The 23,231-nt window shown below is 35.3% G+C and overlaps 1 protein-coding gene across 1 annotated transcript in view; it reads right to left on the reverse strand.

The window, feature by feature from the left end:
- USH2A (usherin) overlaps window positions 1-23,231 on the reverse strand; it is a 2,188,359-nt gene that overhangs the window by 1,541,180 nt on the left and 623,948 nt on the right. Inside the window, exon 21 of the mRNA XM_053712759.1 lies at window positions 22,021-22,151. Coding sequence (XP_053568734.1) covers window positions 22,021-22,151 — 131 coding nt within the window. The remainder of the gene's footprint in view (window positions 1-22,020; window positions 22,152-23,231) is intronic.

Raw genomic sequence — 23,231 nt, forward strand, 5'->3', positions numbered from 1 at the left:
TTGAATATATCCTGTTTCTATAGAAGTTGGTTCAATAAGTGGGGCCCATTTTAGTTCAATGTTATTAATATGATTCACGCCTTTACTTAACTTTAGCATTTGGTAGCATAGAGATATTGACATTTGACCCCCATTAGCTAATGCTATCGATTTTTCTAATGGACCCAGAGACCAATTCCAACCTGCTTCATTTATTAACTTCCAAGCATAGTGTCTTGCCTGAAGGTAAACAAAAAAATCTTTTTGTGGAATGTCAAATTCACTTCTGAGTTCAGAAAATGATTTAATACATTTCCTTGACATATCGATTAATTGCGCTACTCTTTCAAGACCGTTTGCTTCCCATCTTGTAAGAGGTGATATTTGTAACCCTAGTTCAAAGTATGGGCTTCCTTTTAAGGGCAAATAGGTAGAAATTTTCTCATTTATATTTAAAATTTTACATATCTTTAACCAAGCTTTGATTGGGATAAAAATAGACTGAAGTTTCTTAATTTCCTTTGGAATTTCGCCTCTTCTTACATGGATTAGGGCTACTGGAAGATAGGGGAAGCTAACGTTCTTTTCTAGATCATTGTTTGTTGCATAATCTTTAAGGCAAATCCAATCTATTACTATACGAGCTAAGAATGCAAGATTATATAACCGTAGATCAGGTAAAGCACAACCTCCAAATTTTTTGGGCAAAAAGAGCTTTTCAAGAGATATTCGAGGTTTCCTGCCCTGCCATAGGAATTTTCTAAGTGCCGTGTTTAAGATCTTGATATCTTTCTCCTTTAATAGAATTGGTATATTTTGACAGATGTATAGGATTTTTGGAAATAATATCATTTTATAAAGGGCAATTCGGCCTGAAAGTGAAATAGGTAAATTTTGCCAGTACTTCATTGTTTCTCTAATTACTTTTAGAATTGGGGGTATGTTGAGAGAATACCATTGTTCTGGGTTCGAGGAGATTATAATACCCAGATACTTAAATGCTTCTTCTGCAATTTTAAAGGGCATGTTATCTAGGGGCTGATCTGGAGGTCTTGCCCAGTAAAGTTCCGATTTGTTAGTGTTTATCTTGTAACCCGAAAATGAGCTAAACTGTGATATAATAGACAAGAGTTTAGGGATATTTAACTGAGTATTTCTCATGTATATTAGAATATCATCCGCATAAAGCGAGATTTTGAGTTCCTTTTTCCTTATTTTAATTCCTTCTATATCTTGTCTAACCAGAATCGCGAGTGGTTCAATTGCAATATTGAAAAGCAAGGGTGAAAGAGGACATCCTTGTCTTGTGCCTTTAGCTAGATGAATAGTAGATGATTGTCTGGTATTAACTAGGAGCCTGGTATAAGCTGTTTTATAAAGATTTTCAATAAATTTAGAGAAATGACCTCTAAAACCAAATTGAAAGAGTGTATGAAGAAGGTGATCATGGTGGACCGAGTCAAACGCCTTCTCAGCATCAATTGTGATAATAGCCTTATCACTAATATTATGTTCTATTTCTTGGACTTGGCTCGGTTGTACATTAAAAAAATCTATCGTAAGGAATAGCTCACGGATTTTAGCCGAGGAGTTTCTATTTATCATGAAACCTGCCTGATCTTTGTGTATTATCTGTGCAAGGGGGGTTTGTAGTCTACGTGCCAAGATAGATGTCAACAGTTTGTAATCTGTATTGAGAAGAGCGATAGGTCTATACGACTCTTTTTGTGTAGGGTCTTTCCCAGGTTTTAAGATAAGGGTAGTAAAGGAGGCTGAGAAGGTGTTTGATGGTGGAGTGCCCTCCCTATACATGTCATTGTACAGTTTTGTTAAATGTGAGGCTATGGAGGGTGATAACAACTTATAAAATTCACTAGGCAGGGCATCTGGTCCTGCCGCTTTATTAATGGGCAGTTCCTCTATCCCTTTCACGACCTCTATCTCTGTAATAGGGAGATTCATCATTTCACTCATTTCTTCTGAAATAGTTGGACATGAAATCTTTTCCCAGAACTCCTCACTATTTCTGCTATTGGATGCATTTAAAGAGTACAGACTTTGATAATATTCTACCATTATTTTTAAAATCTCTTCTGAGTCTGAGAAGAGTTTATCGTCCTTCTGAATATGCTCAATTATAGTATTCCCTTTATCTTGCTTGACTAATCTAGAAAGTAACTTGCCTGCCTTATTCCCATATTTATACAACTTCGCTTGAAGTCTCAGTTCACGTTGCGTTGTTTTATGCAAGAGAAAAGAATCTCTTTCTTTCTTGACTTGTATGTAATTGTTCCAGGTTTCAGTCGTTTTATTTACTATATAGTTGTTGTAAGCATTTGATAACTTTTTGATAATATTTTCTTCCTTTTTTTTATAATCTTTAGTTCTCCTGATATTATATGCCAATATCTCTCCTCTCATGACTGCTTTTGCAGCCTCCCAAAATATTATTGGGCGATTAATATATTCTCTATTTAAATAGACATATTCTTCAAATTTTAAATTTAAGATTGTTTTGAATTCTGGATCAGTAGCCAGATATTGAGGAAAGTGAAATTGATTATTTTTGGTTTTAAAATCATGTGAGCTAATTTCAATAGTTATAGGGGCGTGATCCGAGACTATAATCGGGAGAATTTTAGCTTTGATTTTAAAATTCAATAATTTTTCGTCTATTAAGAATAAGTCTATTCTCGAGAGGGACTTGTGGGCTTTTGATAAACAAGTAAAGTTTTTACCATCCAAGTTTTGAGACCTCCATATATCTTTAACTCTTAAATTGTTAAATAATTTATTGAAGATTTTAGTTTCTAAGTTATCTTTTTTGGTTTTCAATATTGTAGTGTTATGTCTGAATCTATCTAGGGCATAGTACGGGGACATGTTAAAATCTCCTCCTATTATTAACATTCCTTCTGCTTTTGCCAATATCTTATTTTGTAGATTTTCCCAGAAATCATGATCAATAATGTTGGGTGCGTATAAATTACATAATGTATATGTAGTATTGAGGAGTTTAACCTTTACTATTAAAAACCTTCCCTCTGGGTCTACTTCGAGAACTGTGGATGATGCTTTTATTTTTTTCCCTAATAGGATTGCTACCCCTCTTTTCCTACCTAGCGCCGGGGAGGCTATAACTTCGCGAACCCAAGACCTTTTCATTTTGTATACTTCTTCTATTTTAATGTGGGTTTCTTGGAGGAAGGCCACATCCACATGCATCTTTTTAAGCTCAGTTATGATCGTATTTCTTTTTATGGGGGATGTTAGCCCTCCAATATTCCAAGAGGCCATTATACAAGGATTGTCAGACATTATTTTCTAGAAAGTAAAGAATGGAAAGAGAAAGAAGAAAGGGAAAAAAAAAAAAAAAAAAAAAAAAAAAGGGGTAAAACTCTCCTCTCGTAATCGGCCCCCTCCCAACCAACCCCCCCCCCCCCCAGCTCAGTCCCAGTTACTAGTGGATAATCCCGGAAACCTTGTTCCCTAATTTGTGCATCTATAATCAGATTTCCTCTGATCGATGCATCCTCCCATTTTTTGGACTGAGTGTACATTATTAAGCTTGAATAAGAAAAGGAAAAAAATAAACAATAAAAAAAAATAAATATGAAAACAAAAAACGAAACCCTCAATTGAGTTATTTTTGTTTCGTTGGTCATTTTCACCTCTTGTTTTGTGTTGGGGGTGTGAGCTGTGTCATAAATCTTTCAGCCTCTTTGGCTGTTTCAAAAAAATGGGCCTTGTCCTCTAATGTTATTTTAAGTTTAGCTGGGTATGTTACAGTGGCTTGATAGCCTTGGTTTATTAGACGGGTACATATTGGTGTTAACTCTCTTCTTTTGGCTGAAGTTTCCGCAGAAAAATCTTGGAAGAGCATTATTTTAACGTTTCCCAGAAAGATGGGTTGATTTTTTCTGTAGTATTGAAGTAAGGAGAGTTTATCTTGGTAGTTTAGTATCTTAGCTATGATAGGCCTAGGCCGATCTTTCCCTCTTTCCGGGTTATACCAGCCTACTCTATGAGCTCTTTCTATTATAATTCGGGGGTATGTTTCGGGCAATTGCAATAAGTGTGGTATTTCTACTGTAATTAGTTTATTTAAGTCCTCGTACTGTTTTTCTTCAGGGACTCCTATAATTCTAATGTTATTCCTTCTCGCTCGATTTTCTAGATCTTCTAGTTTTAGTTGTGTTTTTGCAAGTTTAGTATATATATCATTTAATTTGGAATTGTGGTTTATAGTGGTGTCCTCTAAGTCAGAAATTCTTTGTTCTGCCTCAGTAATCCTATCAGAAAATTGGTGTATCTCTGTAGTTAGGGTATTGATATCCTGTTTGATCTCATCTCTTAATTGTTCAAACTTGGGGGAAAGGGCTTCAGAAATTTTTGTGACTAGCGTTTGAATATCTATTTGTTCACATGTATTTGGAGGACTGCTAGCTTGTATTTCTATTGGGGTTTCTGGTGTATTCTTATTTCTCTTCTCTCTGTGCCTACCTGCCATGACTGAGGGAGGAGTTCTGATGTGAGCTGTGAGAAATTTATCCATAGATTGGTGCTAGGATTGTGAAAGTGTAGTATGAGGAATATTTTCCTGTGTGAAAGGTCCGTAGGGACAGAAAAGGTGAATTTAAGTGTTTAAGAGCTTCAGGTGATGTGAACTAAGAGACAGAGTGGGAGAGGGGAGAAGGAGAAAAAAAGAGAAAGAAGAGAGAAAAAAAAAAAAAAAAAAAAAAAAAAAAAAAAAAAAAACCCTCAAGAGTGAAAAAAGTGTGTGATAATGTGAAGCTTAATCAAGCTGTGCAGAAGAAAAGAAACAAAACTGTGACTACAGAACACCTCAGTCATAGAGATAAGCGATTTTTCTACAATCAGAGAAATTTGACAATTTGAAAGAGTAGTGTTCTCCTAAAATGAGTGATCTACCCTTAGTTTTTATTTCCTTTTCCCCCCTTTTCCTTGTCAATTATTTATATATTTTTCAAACAATTACAGTATGCGTACCAGTATATCTTCAGAAAACAGACGTTGCTTGGTTAGAGATTCTTATTTCTATTTTTTAGATTTTAAGATAGTAAATAGTGTTTTCTCTCTTTTTTCTTTTTCCCTCTCTCCTTCCTCCCTCCTCCCCTCCCCTCTTCCTTCTCTCCCCTTCCTCTTCTAAACTCCCTGTTCACTTTATAATGATCATATAATAGGGATAATTTCCTTCCCTTTGCTTTTTTCCCCCTTCTATATTAACTACTACTAAGCCACGTGCTGGGGAACTCTCTGCAGTCTGACTTACTCTCAGAATATCTGACTAATATCATTTACTCAATCTTTTGTGTAATCTGATAAATTTCGCCTGATTTTACCAATGAGCACTCATAATAACATTATATAACAATCTTACATGACACTATATATTCACACTGTAACATAATGTTTACATTGTAGGGCACAATATAGCAGGATTAGAAAACCAATTCTCCAGTCATTTCAGTGTTTTTCCAAGAGAGATAAGTAATACCACCCCAATTAGTTATGTAATTAATTTGTTTAAACTTTCAAGCCAAAAACTGCCTTTTTTTTTTTTTTTTTTTTTTTCCCTTCCCTTTTTTTTCCCTTCCGTCCCCCTTAGCCTTTTCTTTTTTTTTCCTTTTTTTCTCTCTTGAAAATATGGTTAAGGAAGAGAAAAAACAAGCTCTAAAAATAACAAAAAATTAATCAGCGTGATTTACCCCTATTTCCTAGAGCTTAACCATTTTTGTCTTTTTTTGAAAAAGATATTACTGCTGACCTTGTGTGCCAGCCACTGAGATAGGTTCTAGGCAATTTGTATCTGTATTTAAGATTCACAAGCCTTTGAAAGAATGGCCTTATTTATACCTTTAGTTTATAGAGATAATTCTCTTCTGATATTCCCCCACTCAGGCTTAACTTTGTCTTTGTAGCTAGCATTTGTCAGGGTATTAAAACTCTAGAGAAATTTTAAACATGGGATTAAAGTAGAATCGTTAGTGAGGGTTGCTTACTTGTTCCTTTTGTTAAATAGCAGTGTTACCCTCAAAAATAGCCCCTGCACATTTGGAGTCAGATTATAAGGGCTTTTACTTATTAGACCTATTAGTACTAATTGCTTTGTATCTGTTAGATTTTGTAGGGAAGTAAAAACAAAACCCCCTTCTTTAAAGGAAAAATGTAACATGCAGCCAAATTTAACATAATCCACAGCACTTTGTAAGGTACTAAATTGTTGCAGTGATATTAACTATCACTGATTATTATATCGTCCAAGTTCTTTTGAATTTAGATAATACAAGGAAAAGTTCATCTACCGGTAAAAGGTGATCATTGACCCAGGGCCCTCCTAGTAAAGACAGTCAATGAGTGTTCTTTAAAGTAAAAAAAAGAAATACCTGTCTCTTCACCTGGAGCTTTTTCAAAAAGGATTGTACGGCTAACGCCGTCAAAAAGGCAATCTACCTGCCCGCACCTCTGCTCCCCCACGCAGCACCGGTGGGGGGGAGCGGAGCCAGAGCCGAGCCTCCACCTGTCTCAGCAAGCCGGCGAACAGACCAGGGTCGAGCCTCCTTCAATTTCGGCAGAACGCCAAACACGCACAGCGCAGGTCGCGCCTGCCTCCTGACAATCCTCGACGTCACCGGCTCCTCATACGGAACCTGCCTTCCTCGCAGATGAAGCTGCCCTGTCTCCAGCCGGTCAGTGATCCATCCACAGCAAGGGCAAGCGGCCAGATCCTCCGCTGTCAACCAAGCTCAGAGCCAACCCAGGCAGGCGGAGATAACGATTCTCTGGTGGAGGAAAGCCCAATCCTCAGAAATTCTTCCCTCTTAACACGGGGGTTGACGGGCTAGAGTTGAGGGTTGTAGCGCTGCTAGACCCCCCCTCACGCAGCACCGGTGGGAGGGAGAGTCTTAGTATCTGTCGCTAGCCTGTTATATACAAAAGTTTTGTTTCTTGCTCCAGGACTTTAGGTGGTATTATATGAGAATAAGAGTTCATATGCCCTGGGTATTTATATAAGTTCTCAATTTTGAGGGATTTAAGTTTTTTAAGCGATATTACCATGAACAATCAGTCCAATAAGTTGCTGCTGTTTGCAGCCCAGTGCGTTGGTAAGGCACTGTCAGAGTGCTGGGAGTAGGATAAGTTTTTCTTTTCCACTTGCTTAAAAGAGCCACCCAGGACAAGGGTTTGAAGCACGCTGAGTTCTGCTAACAGCTCTTAGAGGGAAACTGAGTACAGGTGTGTGCACGTCCTTGCACCTGTGCTCCTCCCACCAGCCTCTCTCTCACCCCCAAGAGTATGACATTTTCAAGAGCAAGCAATTTTAAGCAACTTTCTAATTTACTCCTATTATCAATTTTTCTTCATTCTCTTGCTATCATTATTTGAAAAAGAAGGCATCTAAGCTTTTTTTGGTTTCAGTACTCTGGACAGCACTTTTTATTGGTGGATGAATTTATCAACCACTCAGCAAGGACAACCCAGGTTGTTCACCAAAAATGGGCCGGCATCTAAACTTACATTCTTGCATTTCAAATAAAGATACCAAGAGAATGAAGAAAATTTGATAATAGGAGTAAATTAGAAAGTTGCTTAAAATGTCATGCTCAATCTGAATCACGAAAAAAATATTTGGGTACAGTGTCCCTTTAAAGGGACACTAAACACTAAATACATTTAATGCACCTCCCTCTAATTATGGGTGCTGCCATAACGGAACCTAGGTTATACCGCAGTTATCTGAAGAAGAGTTACTGCACACGTGCAAACAGGTCAGCACTGGAATGTAGTGAAAGATTTCAACATAGCTGCACCAATGACCAGAAGCAGGTGTGAAATAACCTCAATACTAAGCAAATAAAATGCATTTAGGACCAGATTACAATTTAAACACAAAATATTGCTTCCGCGAAAACGATATTTGCACTCAACTGAGTAATTCACATTGCATGGAAGCATTGTCCTCATGAGAGCGCGCTTCCATAGGTTCCAATAGGAGCCTCATTTTCTTGTCTTCAAACACGACATGAGAACTAGCGCAGCGAAGCAAAGTGCAAATATATACGTATATGCTTATATAAATTTATATTTATGTGTTAATATGAGTATATGCACATATTAACACATGGATATATAGATGTATATCAGCATATACATATATATTTACAGGGAACGCACAGTTCCCATAGACCGCAATGTAAAGGCACTTTCAGTGACATTTTTTTCTAACATCCCCACACCCTCCACTTTAGCCCCTTATAACTGCTTCATGCAGTTACTTTTTAAAAAAATAAAAATGCTGATATTTTAATTTTTTAATAAAGAACAGGACTCTGAAATTTGGAGTCAATTGGGGGACATTTAGAAAATTAACCAGAGGTCTAACATTTGTTAATGGCACTTGTAATGGCTGGTTATTAATCTAGCCCTTAGTGTTTAATGTACTTTTAAGTATAGGCAAATATTTACCCAGCAACACCAGTCTTTCAGTTCACTGGAGAATGAACCAAAAGATAAAAACGAAGAAGAGCGCATCTCTGACTCATGTTAAAAAGCAGACTTTTATTACAAATCTCTCCAGCTAAAAACAGACAACCACTTACAAGTATAGTGATAAACAAGCCATGAGTGTAAAAATGTTTACATGATGCTCCCCCAGTACTTGTTATTCAGACCTTACAAACCGATGTCCACATTGATCTCTGGTCGCTCCGGCATCCAGCTTCTCAGCTTTCCGCCTCAGTCCCGGCACTATCTCTCCATGGTTGGCTAAGAGTCAAGTAAGTTCAGAAAAGTTCAACAAGCACTCATTGTAGTCTGAAACTGTGTATCCAATACTGGACATATTGCTAACTACAGAAACCCAAATACGGCAATTAAAAATTAAAGCAAAGGTACTGTGAAACAATGGGATATGCTTTTTTCCTACCACTAAGAATTTTTATTATATCGCACACCTTCGCTAAAATGTGAGGTGACAAGACCACTACAAAGAGAACTTTTAATACTACCTTTATACACAAAAGACTGCAAACCCGAAAGTCCACCTTAAACTAAAGAAGGTGTGCCTCTATGAAATTTGCCTTGATTACTGAACCAATTAGAATAAAAGAACCACCTTTATAAGGATGCACCTAACGTGTCTGGAGTATCTTGATAAAGCCCCAAGAGGATGAAACGCGTAGAATTTACTCCAGACCTTTGCACTACAACGATTTTAAACTCCTACAAGCTGCGATCCAGCCCCTCAAGTGGACTCTTTAATTTCTATGATTTAGGAGCAAAAGCCATAAGGAGGACCAAGGATCTGATCAGCTACAAATTGGAGAACAATATTTCATTTCTACAACAGTGGATTTCCAACATTGCGCTCATATATGCAGAAGAAAAGTCCTAACAGCTGCAATATAAACACCTTGTCAAGGATTATCTACACCTTCACACGCTAACATCTAGCGTGTACCATCACAGCCTATTAAAAGAGAGGTGTGACTTCCAACAACCAATCAACATCGGAGGTTTGTTGTTTTTATAATAAGCTGCGAAGGAGCACAACATACAAGGACGCTCAAAGAAGCGGTACATCGGCTCAGAAATATTTCCGATTCTCAACGGACACTTGTAAGGTACTTTACGATTTGCCCAATAACTGTTATACACACAAGGTGGCTATATGAATCAAGTTTTACATTTTTTAAAACCAATTTTTTTGTTAGGCCAATTGACCTAAAGAATCACTTATAGGGAGACGTCCCTATGCTTTGTTTGATATTTAATTTTATGAATTTTAATGCCATAAGTTTATCTAGTTCATTAAACAAAATATTTTTATCTATTTCTACCATCTTTATTTACGGACACCATACACATCACCTGTAAATACAGACTTATTAATTACTATCTATTTATTTAAGACATCATTAAGCTTCACGAACACTAATTATAAATACCAACTTATCCCTTTAACCCAATTTATTTTGTAAAGGACACGATTTACGGACAGCATCTATACTGTCTGTATTCACAGACTCTTCTATTTTCTAAAGGAAAACGTTTTTGAACACTAAATATATCGTCCACACACAAGGACTCAAATATTAAACTCACTGTCACAGACCCTTAGATACTTTTATCTATCTACATATAATATTTTGAGACAGATTTGATTCACGTAAGATATCCCCTTAGATAAGTCACACTCTGTTGTGTGGTAGTTTAAATCCTAGCTTATTTTAGAAGCGCCAGTGGTAATCTTTACTTGTACATTCTATCTTAACTTAAACTACTGAGGAGGAGTAGTTTTACCATCCACCAGGCATTTAGGATTTTTAGTAAGCGCCAACCCTCTTTTCACCTTATCACTGCTATCCCTCTGATCTTCCTACTGAGTGTTGCTTTGCGCTAACTAACTACCTATTACAAATATTGTTAAATATATATCATTATGGAAGAAGACATGTTTGCATTTAGAGATAATCTCTTAGCCAACCTGACAGACAATCACACAATTGGAAACGATAATCTCAATACAACCATTAACATTATGGATGAAATGTTTAACCTAGAAAAATATATGGTCAAAGAACTGAAACAAAAAAACTGAACTTATCTTTATGGATAAATATATAGATTCAAGTATAGTTCCAAGAGGCCTGAGAATAAAGAAAAAATGTAATTTTGAATTACAAACACAATTCGAAAAAGAATGGGATGATACTTTAGAAAAAGCAGCGATAACACTAATGGGTATCATTAAAAAATCCAGGGAATTATCACTCAAAGATATTGAAAAAAAGATTTCAGAGCTCAAAACAAAATTATCAGATAAAAAAGAAAACAATGATTATAAAGATAGACAAAAAGACATTATATATAAATTAGGGGAACTTAGAAAAGATCTACTAAATACGAAATGGGGAAAACTAAAGAGAGATCAAAATGATTATCTAGAACAAACTATAGAATTAATAAATATAGATACAGAGCCAACCACACCTAAACCATCAACAAGAAACAATACTGGAACTAATTATGAACATAAACAGAATGAACATTTTAAATATTCTAATGGTCAATATGCCCCTCAACATTTAAATAGTAGAACAAACAGAGACGACAATTACAAAAGAGATTTCCACCAACACCACACTAATGATACCAATGACAATTATAATAGAAGAGAGTGGAATCAAATCCACTACAATAGAGAGTGAAGGCCAAATATGGACAATACACACAATAGACAAAATTGGAATAAACCAAATTTTTTTAGAGAAAGAAGGAGTGATATGGATAACACTTACACTAGATCCAATACTTATTATAAAGAACCAAGGATTTACTATGATAACACATATTCACAGAGAAATTATAACTATAGAAGAAATTATTCTAATCATTACCAAACACGATATAACGATAACTATGACAGATATGATAACAAACAAGAGATAAATGAAAATTATTGGACCTATCCTAAACGTAGAAATTACAATTACACTGAAGATAAATCACATTGGCAAATACCAACTAGGAACAGATTTACAGCTATTCAAACTCCAAGAACAAATGAAAACACTGCACAAAATCATCATTTTTTATCCCAAGGCCCAATAGATCCAAAATCACCAAGATTAGGACCAAGGATAGAAAAAGATATACAACGACCCCAAAAAAGTCCAAGAAAAAGATTAAGAGAGGGTGTAGAGGAAGAGGAAGAGACAAAAATAAGAGATTACAAGAGGACGAAGTAGTAGCGAAGGGTATTTTCAACTTGAGCAGTGTAACGCTAAATAAAGAGGAACTAAAAGTCCTAAATAGAGGTCTATCATTTGCACCATCTACAAGAATGAACAAATTTCAAACACATATAAACATAAGCCAATTCATCAGAAAACAGACTTTAAAAAAATATTTCATAAAAAATCCCATCGAAAGAAACTTTCAGATACCACTCAATCCCACCATTAATGTTAATAATTCTCCAAAATATATACATACAGATCTAAAAGAAAAGTCTAAATTTTATCCGAGACATGAACGTGGAAGTAATCTTGAATTATTTGAACAGCTAGTTCAAAAAGATATACAAAACACAAATTCAAAAAATCATGCCAAATATAATCTTTCACTAAAAGAAAATCAAGCATTGCAAAGCCTTCAAAAGAACAAAAACATAATAATAAAACAAGCCGATAAAGGGGGGGGGGGTTGCAATTCTGGATAAAACAGACTATTTAAAAGAATCAAATAGATTACTTGATGATCAGACTACTTATACTATACTTAAATCAGACCCAACAAATACATATTCTAAAAGATTAAATTTACTATTAGATGAAGCCAAGCAGAAAGGCATTATTAATATCAAAGAATTCAAATATCTATCACCAACATTCCCAAATATACCAATCTTCTACTACCTCCCCAAAATACATAAAGACATACAAAATCCACCTGGCAGACCAATCATTTCTGGTATTGGATCATTAACATGCAATCTTTCAGAATACATAGATACATTTTTACAGAAATATGTCAAAACTCTCCCATCATACCTAAAAGATACGACAGACGTATTACAAACTTTAGATAAAATAGTATGGCAAAACAATTATTATCTCATTACCAGTGATGTTTCATCACTCTACACAAGTATCAAACATAATTACGGTATAAAAGCAGTGGAAAATTATCTACTAAATGACAAAACACTTGAGAAAGATCAGGCCAAATTCATACTAGATGGAATCTCTTTTATCTTGAATCAAAATTATTTTTCTTTTAATGGAAAATTTTTCCTACAGATAACAGGCACAGTTATGGGCACGAGGTTTGCGCCAAGCTATGCCAACTTATTCATGGGTGACTGGGAACAAGACTTCATCCAGAACCATGAGCTTGGCGCAAACCTTGTGCTATACAAACGATACATAGATGATATCCTGATGATATGGAGCAGGGATATTGCCCATCTAGATAAGTTTCTCAATAATATGAATCATAACACAATAGGTCTAAAATTTACGAACACTATAAGTAGAACAAAGATAATATTTCTGGATTTAGAAATTGAAATAATTGAAAACTCACTAAACACAAAAACACACTTCAAAACAGTAGACGCTAACAATCTAATACATTCAGAAAGCTGTCATCTAAAAAGATGGAAAGAAAATGTACCCAAGGGACAATGCATTCGATTACGTCGAAATTGTTCTAAAACAACCGATTATTTGGAACAAGCAGATTTCCTTGAAAGAAAATTTTTAGAGAAAGGCTACAAGAAAGAGATAGTAACAAAAGCCAAAAAAGATGTAGAATTAACTGATAGAAATGAATTCCTTAAATATAAAGATAAATCGAAAGTAAATGTTCCAGAAAACACCATTATCAATGTACCATTAATCACCAACTATAATGATGATTTCAAAACCCTGAAAAAGATTGTTAACAAACATTGGCATTTGGTACAGAATGACCCAATAATAGGCAACAAAGTATCTCCCTATCCCAACACCCTATATAGAAAGGCAAAAAACCTGAAAAATATTCTATCTCCTAGTGAGTTTAAGACTGAACATCACAACAATAAACAAATCAGTTTATTAGGTAACAACATTAAGGGATTCTTTCCTTGTTTTGGATGTAAGTCCTGCCAACATAGTTGTAAAACAAAAAATTACAGGTCTTCACAAACTGGAAAAATATACGAAATAGACTGCACTATTAGATGCCAGGATAAAGGGGTGATATACATGATTCAATGCACATGCAATAAACAATATATTGGAGAAACAACTAGGACCCTTAGGGAAAGAATCCGGGAACACCTATGGACAATAGAGAAAGGCAAAAAAGACACATACTTGTACCAACATTTTAAAGAAAAACATAACAACAATCTATCAGATTTTAAATTTTGGGGGATTAAAAAGATTACACCTAATTGGAGGGGAGGGAATCTAGAAGTTGAACTCCTCAGAATGGAATCCGAAACCATATATACATTACAGACCCTTCAGCCCCTAGGATTAAATTCAGAATTAGAAATTTCCATTTTTCTGTAAATTGCCATATTTGCCTTAATTTTGTAATTCTGTCATATATAACGGTTGGAATCATATGTCCCCTTGAAACATTATTCAGTTGTGAGTTATCCTCTAGTGAAGTCTATTTAAGTGATCACTTTGTGTAGGTATATTAACCTATACATATGTTAGATATGAATACTAACACCCATATCCAAAACTATGTATACATTACAGAACCTTTAGTCCCTAGGATTAAATTCTGAATTAGAAATTCCCATTTTTCTGTAATTTGCCATATTTGCCTTAATTTTATAATTCTGTCATATATAAGGGTTGGAATCATATGTCCCCTTGAAACATTATTCAGTGTAAGTTATCCTCTAGTGAAGTATATTTAAGCAATTACTATTTGTAGGTATATCAATCTATACAAATGTTAGATATGAACACAAACACCCATATTTCACATATAGTATTAGCCATATCCCCTTAGAGATTGTTTTAGAAAATATGCCTTTTTATATGCTTCTTCATAATTTATAATGTACTATATAAATGAACTATTTTCAGACATAAGTTTTAAAATACGAATATATACAGTTTTAACTTTCTTAACATTTTTTATTTCATAAGAGTCACAAGTTAGTTAATACACACATCTTAAGTTTATTTTATGTATACTTAGTTTATTTATATAAATAGATATTAACCTTTGCTAAAATGTGAGGTGACAAGACCATTACAAAGAGAACTTTTAATGCTACCTTTATACACAAAAGACTGCAAACCCGAAAGTCCACCTTAAACTAAAGAAGGTGTGCCTCTATGAAATTTGCCTTGATTACTGAACCAATTAGAATACAAGAAACACCTTTATAAGGATGCACCTAACCTGTCTGGAGTATCTTGATAAAGTCCCAAGAGGGTGAAACGCGTAGAATTTACTCCAGACCTTTGCACTACAACGATTTTAAACTCCTACAAGCTGTGATCCAGCCCCTCAAGTGGACTCTTTAATTTCTATGATTTAGGAGCAAAAGCCATAAGGAGGACCAAGGATCTGATCAGCTACAAATTGGAGAACAATATTTCATTTCTACAACAGTGGATTTCCAACATTGCGCTCATATATGCAGAAGAAAAGTCCTAACAGCTGCAATATAAACACCTTGTCAAGGATTATCTACACCTTCACACGCTAACATCTAGCGTGTACCGTCAAAGCATATTAAAAGAGAGGTGTGACTTCCAACAACCAATCAACATTGGAGGCTTATTGTTTTTGTAATAAGCCGCAAAGGAGCACAACATACAAGGACGCTCAAAGAAGCGGTTCATCGGCTCAGAAATATTTCCGATTCTAAACAGACACTTGTAAGGTACCTTACGGTTTGCCCAATAACTGTTATACACACAAGGTGGCTATATGAATCAAGTTTTACATTTTTAAAACCAATTTTTTTGTTAGGCCAATTGACCTAAAGAATCACTTATAGGGAGACGTCCCTATGCTTTATTTGATATTTAATTTTATGAATTTTAATGCCATAAGTTTATGTCGCAAGTTTATCTAGTTCATTAAACAAAATATTTTTATCTATTTCTACCATCTTTATTTACGGACACCATACACATCACCTGTAAATACAGACTTATTAATTACTATCTATTTATTTAAGACATCATTAAGCTTCACGAACACTAATTATAAATACCAACTTATCCCTTTAACCCAATTTATTTTGTAAAGGACACGATTTACGGACAGCATCTATACTGTCTGTATTCACAGACTCTTCTATTTTCTAAAGGAAAACGTTTTTGAACACTAAATATATCGTCCACACACAAGGACTCAAATATTAAACTCACTGTCACAGACCCTTAGATACTTTTATCTATCTACATATAATATTTTGAGACAGATTTGATTCACGTAAGATATCCCCTTTTTTCACTTAGATAAGTCACACTCTGTTGTGTGGTAGTTTAAATCCTAGCTTATTTTATAAGCGCCAGTGGTAATCTTTACTTGTACATTCTAATTAAAAATTAAAGCAAAGGTACTGTGAAACAATGGGATATGCTTTTTTCCCACCACTAAGAATTTTTATTATATCGCACACTAAACACTAATATTGGACTTTGTTATAAACAAGTCTTGGGGGTCTATTTATTATTATGTGGACGGACATGATACGACGTAGGGTATCATGTCTGCCGCATACGCTTTTCTGCATTTATCATTGCACCAGCAGTGTTTGTGAACTGCTGGTGCAATGCCGCCTCCTGCAGATTTGCAGCCAATCGGCTGCTAGCAGGGGGTGTCAATCAACCCGATCTTAATTGATTGGGTTGATTTCTGTCCGCCGCCTCAGAGCAGGTGGACAGGTTATGGAGCAGCGGTCTTTAGACCACTGCTTCATAACTTCTGTTTCCAGTAAGCCGGAAACATGGGGCATCAAGCCTCGACCCCTTGGTTTCTAAATTGTTATTTGGATTCAAATCTGAATTAGTATTTTAATATTTTATAAGTTTTTTTTTAAATCTTTCTATACATTGAATATTAGATTATATATATAGTTTACAACATGCACCTATATCTGTAAAAGTTTTTAGGGCTGTGTTTGTTTGCATTTCTGTTTTTTTCACTGAAGAATAATCATTAATATTAATACTAGTCTTGATTAGCAACAGCAAGTTGTAAGAACATTTATTTTATACAGAGAACACTATTTAAATGATATAAATATTAAACTATTACAATTTTCCACAGTATTGAACCTGAAAAAAAAGGCTTTACCATTTTTGAAAAGTTTAAACTATTCAAACATAAGCTCTTTCTATATTCTGTTTTCAATTACTTTGCCTATATAGAGGTAAGAATTCTGTTTACATTTTACCCCCAGAACATGGGCAATGAGTAGCAATGATATGCAAAATGCCCTGCACTCATTGTATCTGCTCAGAAGATGAAGAGCTATCTTGGCATTTGCTCTCATATAAGTACCAAAAAGGTGGGCAGTAAAGGGTGGAATTATTATTATCATCGGTTATTTGTAGAGCGTCAACAGATTCTGCAGCTCTATAAACATAGGCGGAATAGAAGGAAACATTTATAGGGAACAATTGGGTAGAGGGCCCTGCCAAGAGTCGCACTGTTGTAGTCAACTCTTAAGAAGGGGATCTACAAACAGCTGGGCTCTTAGGCTTACATGCTAAGGGGATTCAAGGGGATAGCAATGGAGGAGAGGAAATGGTATAAAGAAAGATTAGTGTAGGTTGTATGCATCCCTGAACAGAAGAGTCTTTAGGGAGCGCTTGAAGCTTTCAAAACTAGGGGAGAGTCTTGTGGAGCGAGGCAGAGAGTTCCACAAGATGGGAGCCAGTCTGGAGAAGTCCTGTAAACGGGAGTGTGAGGAGGTAACAAGAGAGGAGGAGAGTAAGAGGTCATGAGCAGAGCGAAGGGGATGGGAGAGTATCTGGAGACCAGGTCTGAGATATAGGGGGGGGGGGCAGTGCAGTTGAGGGCTTTGTATGTCAGAGTGAGAATTTTGTGTTTAATCCTGGAGGCAAGAGGAAGCCAGTGAAGGGATTGGCAGAGAGGTGCAGCAGACGAAGAGTGATGTGTAAGGAAGATGAGCCTGGCAGAGGCAGCTGGGGAGACCAGTGAGGACAGAGTTGCAGTAATCAAGGCGGGAAAGGATGAGAGAGTGGATTAAAATCTTAGTTGTGTCTTGTGTAAGGAAATGTCTAATTTTAGAGATGTTTTTAAGGTGGAAGGGGCAGGATTTAGCCAAGGATTGAATGTAAGGAGTGAAAGAAGGATCTGAGTCAAATGTGACCCCAAGACATTGGGCATGTGGGGTGGGGTTAATGATGGAGTTGTCGACAGTTATAGAGAGATTTTGGAAGAAGGGGGGGAAATAAGGAGACCAGTTTTGGAGAGATTTAGCTTGAGGTAGTGAGAGGACATCCAAGAACAAAAGTGAGAAATACAGTTAGTGACATGGGTTAGCAAGGAAGGAGATAGGTCTGGTGCAGAGAAGTAAATTTGGGCATTGTCGGCATACAAATGATATTGCAACCCATGGGACTTTATTAGGGAACCTAATGATGACGTGAAGATTGAGAAGAGAAGGGGATCGAGGACAGAGCCTTGCGGTACCCCAACAGAAAGTGGTGACGGGCAGAGGAGGCTCCAGAGAAGGCTACACTAAAGCAGATTCTAACTGTATAGAATAGCATGTTGAAAAATGGCAAAAATACATTATGAGCTCCATGTACTAAGCAGTGTAAGCTGTTCCAGAGCCCTAGTGGGGCAGATTCACATATGCGAGCCTGCTTCCCGCAATGTAAGAAGCAGCAGTCATTAGACTGCTGCTTCTTACACTCTTTGCCACCTCTGAGGTGGCGAGGAGAAATCACAGAGAGCTCCCTCGTTCTGGGTCATTGACAGTCCCTTCTCTCACGCGATTGGTCACAAGAGAGAAGGGGCGGGCTTTACATGCACATTTGAGCATGTAATGGTACATACGGGCAGCGGATCCTATTCGTCTTCTGTCCGTATGCAGCGAAGGCAAGCGGACAACTTTTTGAGTTAAGAAGCTTGTCAGCTCATCCTTTTAGTATATGGAGCCCATACCATTATTGTTAATTACAGTATACCAGCTCTATATCTGTGTTAAAATGTATCACTTTAATTTCCCTTTATGTTTTAAAGCTGTCTTCATTTTAATATTACATTTTATGCTGTATAGTGAAGTTCTCACAGCAGCATCCTCTCAAAACTTGTTAACTTTAGTTTTCCATTGTCTTGTGTGTTTCTATGCATACAAAGGATAAACCTAAAATACTGATTGGAGGATCCGTTTAGTTTTATTAAGATAAAAGTCAATATTTTAATGTGTCAAATAATCAAACTCTCTTAATATCCCAATCTCAAAGGGTTAATTTCTCTGTAAATAAGCATAGAATTATTAGTTAAACTTACACACTGGACTTTTTAACCTTTGATAAACGCACAAGCTTATACTGACATTTCCACATAATAGTTTGAATACATCATTAAAACTGCAACTACATTGATAAAAAATTTTTTTATAAAAAATAAAAAAAACAACTAAAAAGGTTAAACATTAATATATTACCTAATATACTATTTAAATTAATTTTAAATAATAAACTCTTAAAGGGCTATAATAGTTGTTTTTAATGAAAGGGTTAATCAAAAGTTTAGTATGTGCATCAAATTTTGTAAATATATACCTATTGAGGGCTAGATTATGAGTGGAGTGGCAGTTTGCACTCCCTCTTGTGTCTTAATTCCAAGGTTGGGTATCACGAGTATTGCACAAAAAAACACAAAAAGCCAACGTTAGAACATGCGACCATGTTATCGTATTACCCCATAGATTTCAATGGAGGGAAAAGTAAGAACAAAACTAACACTCAACAAGTAGCGCAAACCCGATCGCATTGTCTCAAGTGCGCTAACCCAACAGCACATATTAATGTTCTACATATAGAATATTATGTTCTATGTATCCATAAATATATATATTTAATGGTATTTTGGTACAATATATATATCTATACCTATATATATATATATATATATATATCATTATATATAAGTATAGATATATACAGATATATATTGGAATATCTATTTTAAAATACTTAAAATATATTCCCCTTTTGTCTTACAAATTCATCTCTCTTTTATTTGCCATGAAAATCGACGGTTCAGCTCCCAATATTGCTCCGAGCCATATGACCAAGATGGAAGTTGGAGCCTGAGCCTTAGAGACTTCAACCTATTCCTCACAGCTTCTGCAAAAAAAGCTCATACTGCTAAATGTCATTAAAAACCCGATCCAGCCCCTCTCTGCTCGTTCACGAGAGAGCCAATCGGCAATGGTTGCAATAGCTGATAACGCTCTGCATAAAAGGAGTTTAATGGAGTGAAATTTTTTATTGCCTCTTTAGTATTTGAACTTGCCATTTGGATTTTACACTACTATCCTTTTCTTTTTAAGTGTGCTCTGGCATATTCTAAGGCTCAATTCCGTTCTCCGTGGCAGACATATTATTGGATTCAAACCATTTATTTTAAAGGTATAATTATCTTATACTTATCTGCTATAATAAATTTATATATTTCTCATGTGGGCTTGAATTTACATGTCTTTTGAAAACAATTATCTTGTGACCATTCCATTCTATGTGTCTTACTCAATTGAGGCTATACTTGATTTAAATTTGTATGTTAAAATCTATTAACTATTATATCTAATATAATAAATTGAATATATATATATATATATATATATATATACACAGTATATATATATATATATATATATATATATATATATACAGTATATATATATATATATATATATATATATATATACTGTATATATACATATAAGTATTATGTGTAAGCACTCTAACAAAGAAAGCAAATTGGGACCGCCAACTAAAATGCTAGCAGAAGAACTGGTTTCCCTTAGCAAGGTATACACCAGCCCTGCTAGTGCGACGGTTTTGCCAATGTGCTGTAGCTGGATGAAGAGAAAAATAAGACATATAACTGTTGGCCTCGCATTGTAAGGCTCATCATTTTTATATTATACATTATTTCAATGCAAAATTATACAAGGGACATTCCAGTCAAAATGTAAATGCACATAGATTTCTTACATATTTGAATAGAAACATATTTTCAATATACATGTGTTGTTAAAAATGCTTCTAGTAAGAGTTACCACTGTTATAGAGTTGACATTTTTCTTTGCACGTGCATGTGAAGCATAGCTGGATATTGTCACTGCACCCACATATTAAACACTGCAGCTCCTCAAATCATCAGTGGGGCTTGTATCATGTCATCAATTAACAATTTGAGTTATTACCAGATAGTACAAGCACCTTAGGCTTTGAGAGCAAGTGTTGTGTTTAAAATGCTGGTGCACGGTGCATACTTAAATACACTTTTGAAACAGCTATAGCTTTTATAAGAAGCATTTTTGCTAATGTATGTATATTACAAAATTGCTTCTGTTCAATACCAAAATGCACACATGTGGTTTTCAATTTTGGCTGGAATATCTCTTTAATTTGGCTACATAACATTGGCGAATCTGACATGCTAGCAGGGTTGCGGTATACGTTGCTAAGGGAAACCTCTGCTAGCATGTGAGTAGGTGTTCCTGAGTTCTACTTTCAGTATGCTATTGTGTGTGTGCTCCCGTGACTAATCAGCAAGCCTATGCTGATTGAACATTGGAAAAGTGGGAAAAATGCCCCATTTCTGGGGTGTTTTGAAAGACCTTGTCGTGGGACTATTTTACTAAGTTCCAAGTAAGATTCTTTTGAAAATTAATAGTTTCGGAGAACTAAATATTTATATATAAATTAATATATCAAAATGTGGGTAGTTTATTATGGAACTTTAAAGTCTTCCTAAAATAATTGAAATAGAGGAAAATAACATACATTAAAAATTTAAATAATCCTTATTAAAGTATTATACCTTAAAATAATCAACTATTTGTTAATCCTCTCACGCTTTTTTTTATTTTTTATAAATAATAATGTATTTTCCCATAAGTCTTCAACACAATTATAAAAAAACACTAAACAAAACTTATAACAAAATAAGAGTTGTCTTTGAAGTCCTTAGTAATACTGTGATATTAGCAAGGTCAACATTTTTTACACTAACTAGTGCTATTCATGAAAGTTGTAGTAGTAGTAAATAGATAACTAATTAAATTGGAAAATGCCTAAGGTTCTTCAATAGTTTTTTTTTTTTTTCCTCTTAAAGAACTTCAATCTCTAAAGGTTTTAAAGAACCCATTAACCCAGATCAATAGGAAAAATGGAAACAGCAAATGCCTCATCATCTTAAACCATTAAATGCACAAGATGCCTTTGGGAACTTTGATAGAGATCTTTTTCACCAGTTTGTTCATTACTCTACCTGTGGATCAAATAGGAAATAAGGACGTCCGTTTCTTATTTGTAGTGCTATGTATTCGTCTTGCATTCCAGCTGACACTGCACAGAGAATCAACCCATCTAGTTCCTTGGTTCTGAATTGTATTTTAATACCTATTGTGCAAAAAAAGATAAGATCATGAGCAAAGATTGATTTGATATACATAGTAATTTAATTTAAAAATTGTTTAAACATTTCATGTCTCTGTAAATAGGACGTGGACACTGCATATGCATGGTCAAAAATATGTGAACCAAATAGGTTAAAGGATTTAGCCAAATACATTTTACAGATATAAATTAATTCAACATACAAATGATTTGAGACATCTCTTTGACATTGTAAATTTAGTTTAGCAATATACACTGAATATAAGTAGATTTGATGGAAACTTTATTGCAGCTTTTATTAAAATAAATCTCAAATCCTTTTTTTAGTAAGAATGTAATCACTCATAACAAGGAGCATATCCCAATTAAAAAAAAAAAAAAAAATAAAGAAAATATGGGCGCCCATTACAATTCATTTGAATTTTTTGAAACATCATATTCAGTTTGTTGGACTTGCTTTCTTTTTTCTTGCCATCTATTAGACATGTCCATTTAATTTAGTTAAACCACCAGAAAATCTGTTTTTCTTACTATTTGATTTGATATGTGCAAGGAAGCTAAAAAGGCATAGAGGCCTATTTATCAAATGTGTGTCGGACCTGATCCAACAGTGCGGATCAGGTCCGACAGACATCGCTGAATGCGGAGAGCAATACGCTCTCCGTATTCAGCATTGCACCAGCAGCTCTTGTGAGCTGCTGGTGCAACGCCGCCCCATGCAGATTCGCGGCCAATCGGCCACCAGCAGGGAGGTGTCAATCAACCCGATCGTACTCGATCGGGTTAAATTGTGGCGATTCCTGTCCGCCTCATCAGAGCAGACGGACAGGGTTATGAAGCTGCGATCTTTAGACCGCTGCTTCATAACTGCTGTTTCTGGCGAGTCTGAAGAAGTCTGAACACGGGCCCTCAAACTCGATTCGGAGCTTGATAAATGGGCCTCATGGGCTTTTCCCCACACATACTTAGAAGCAAAAGTCACATGTCCAAGGCTTAAGTAAAACATGATGGCTGTTTGATACAATATTAATCATTTGATATTGAGGATAAACGTATAATAAGTCTCAATATAGGGTTTTCACT

Source organism: Bombina bombina, chromosome 4, assembly GCF_027579735.1.
Source record: "Bombina bombina isolate aBomBom1 chromosome 4, aBomBom1.pri, whole genome shotgun sequence".
NCBI lineage: Eukaryota > Metazoa > Chordata > Amphibia > Anura > Bombinatoridae > Bombina > Bombina bombina.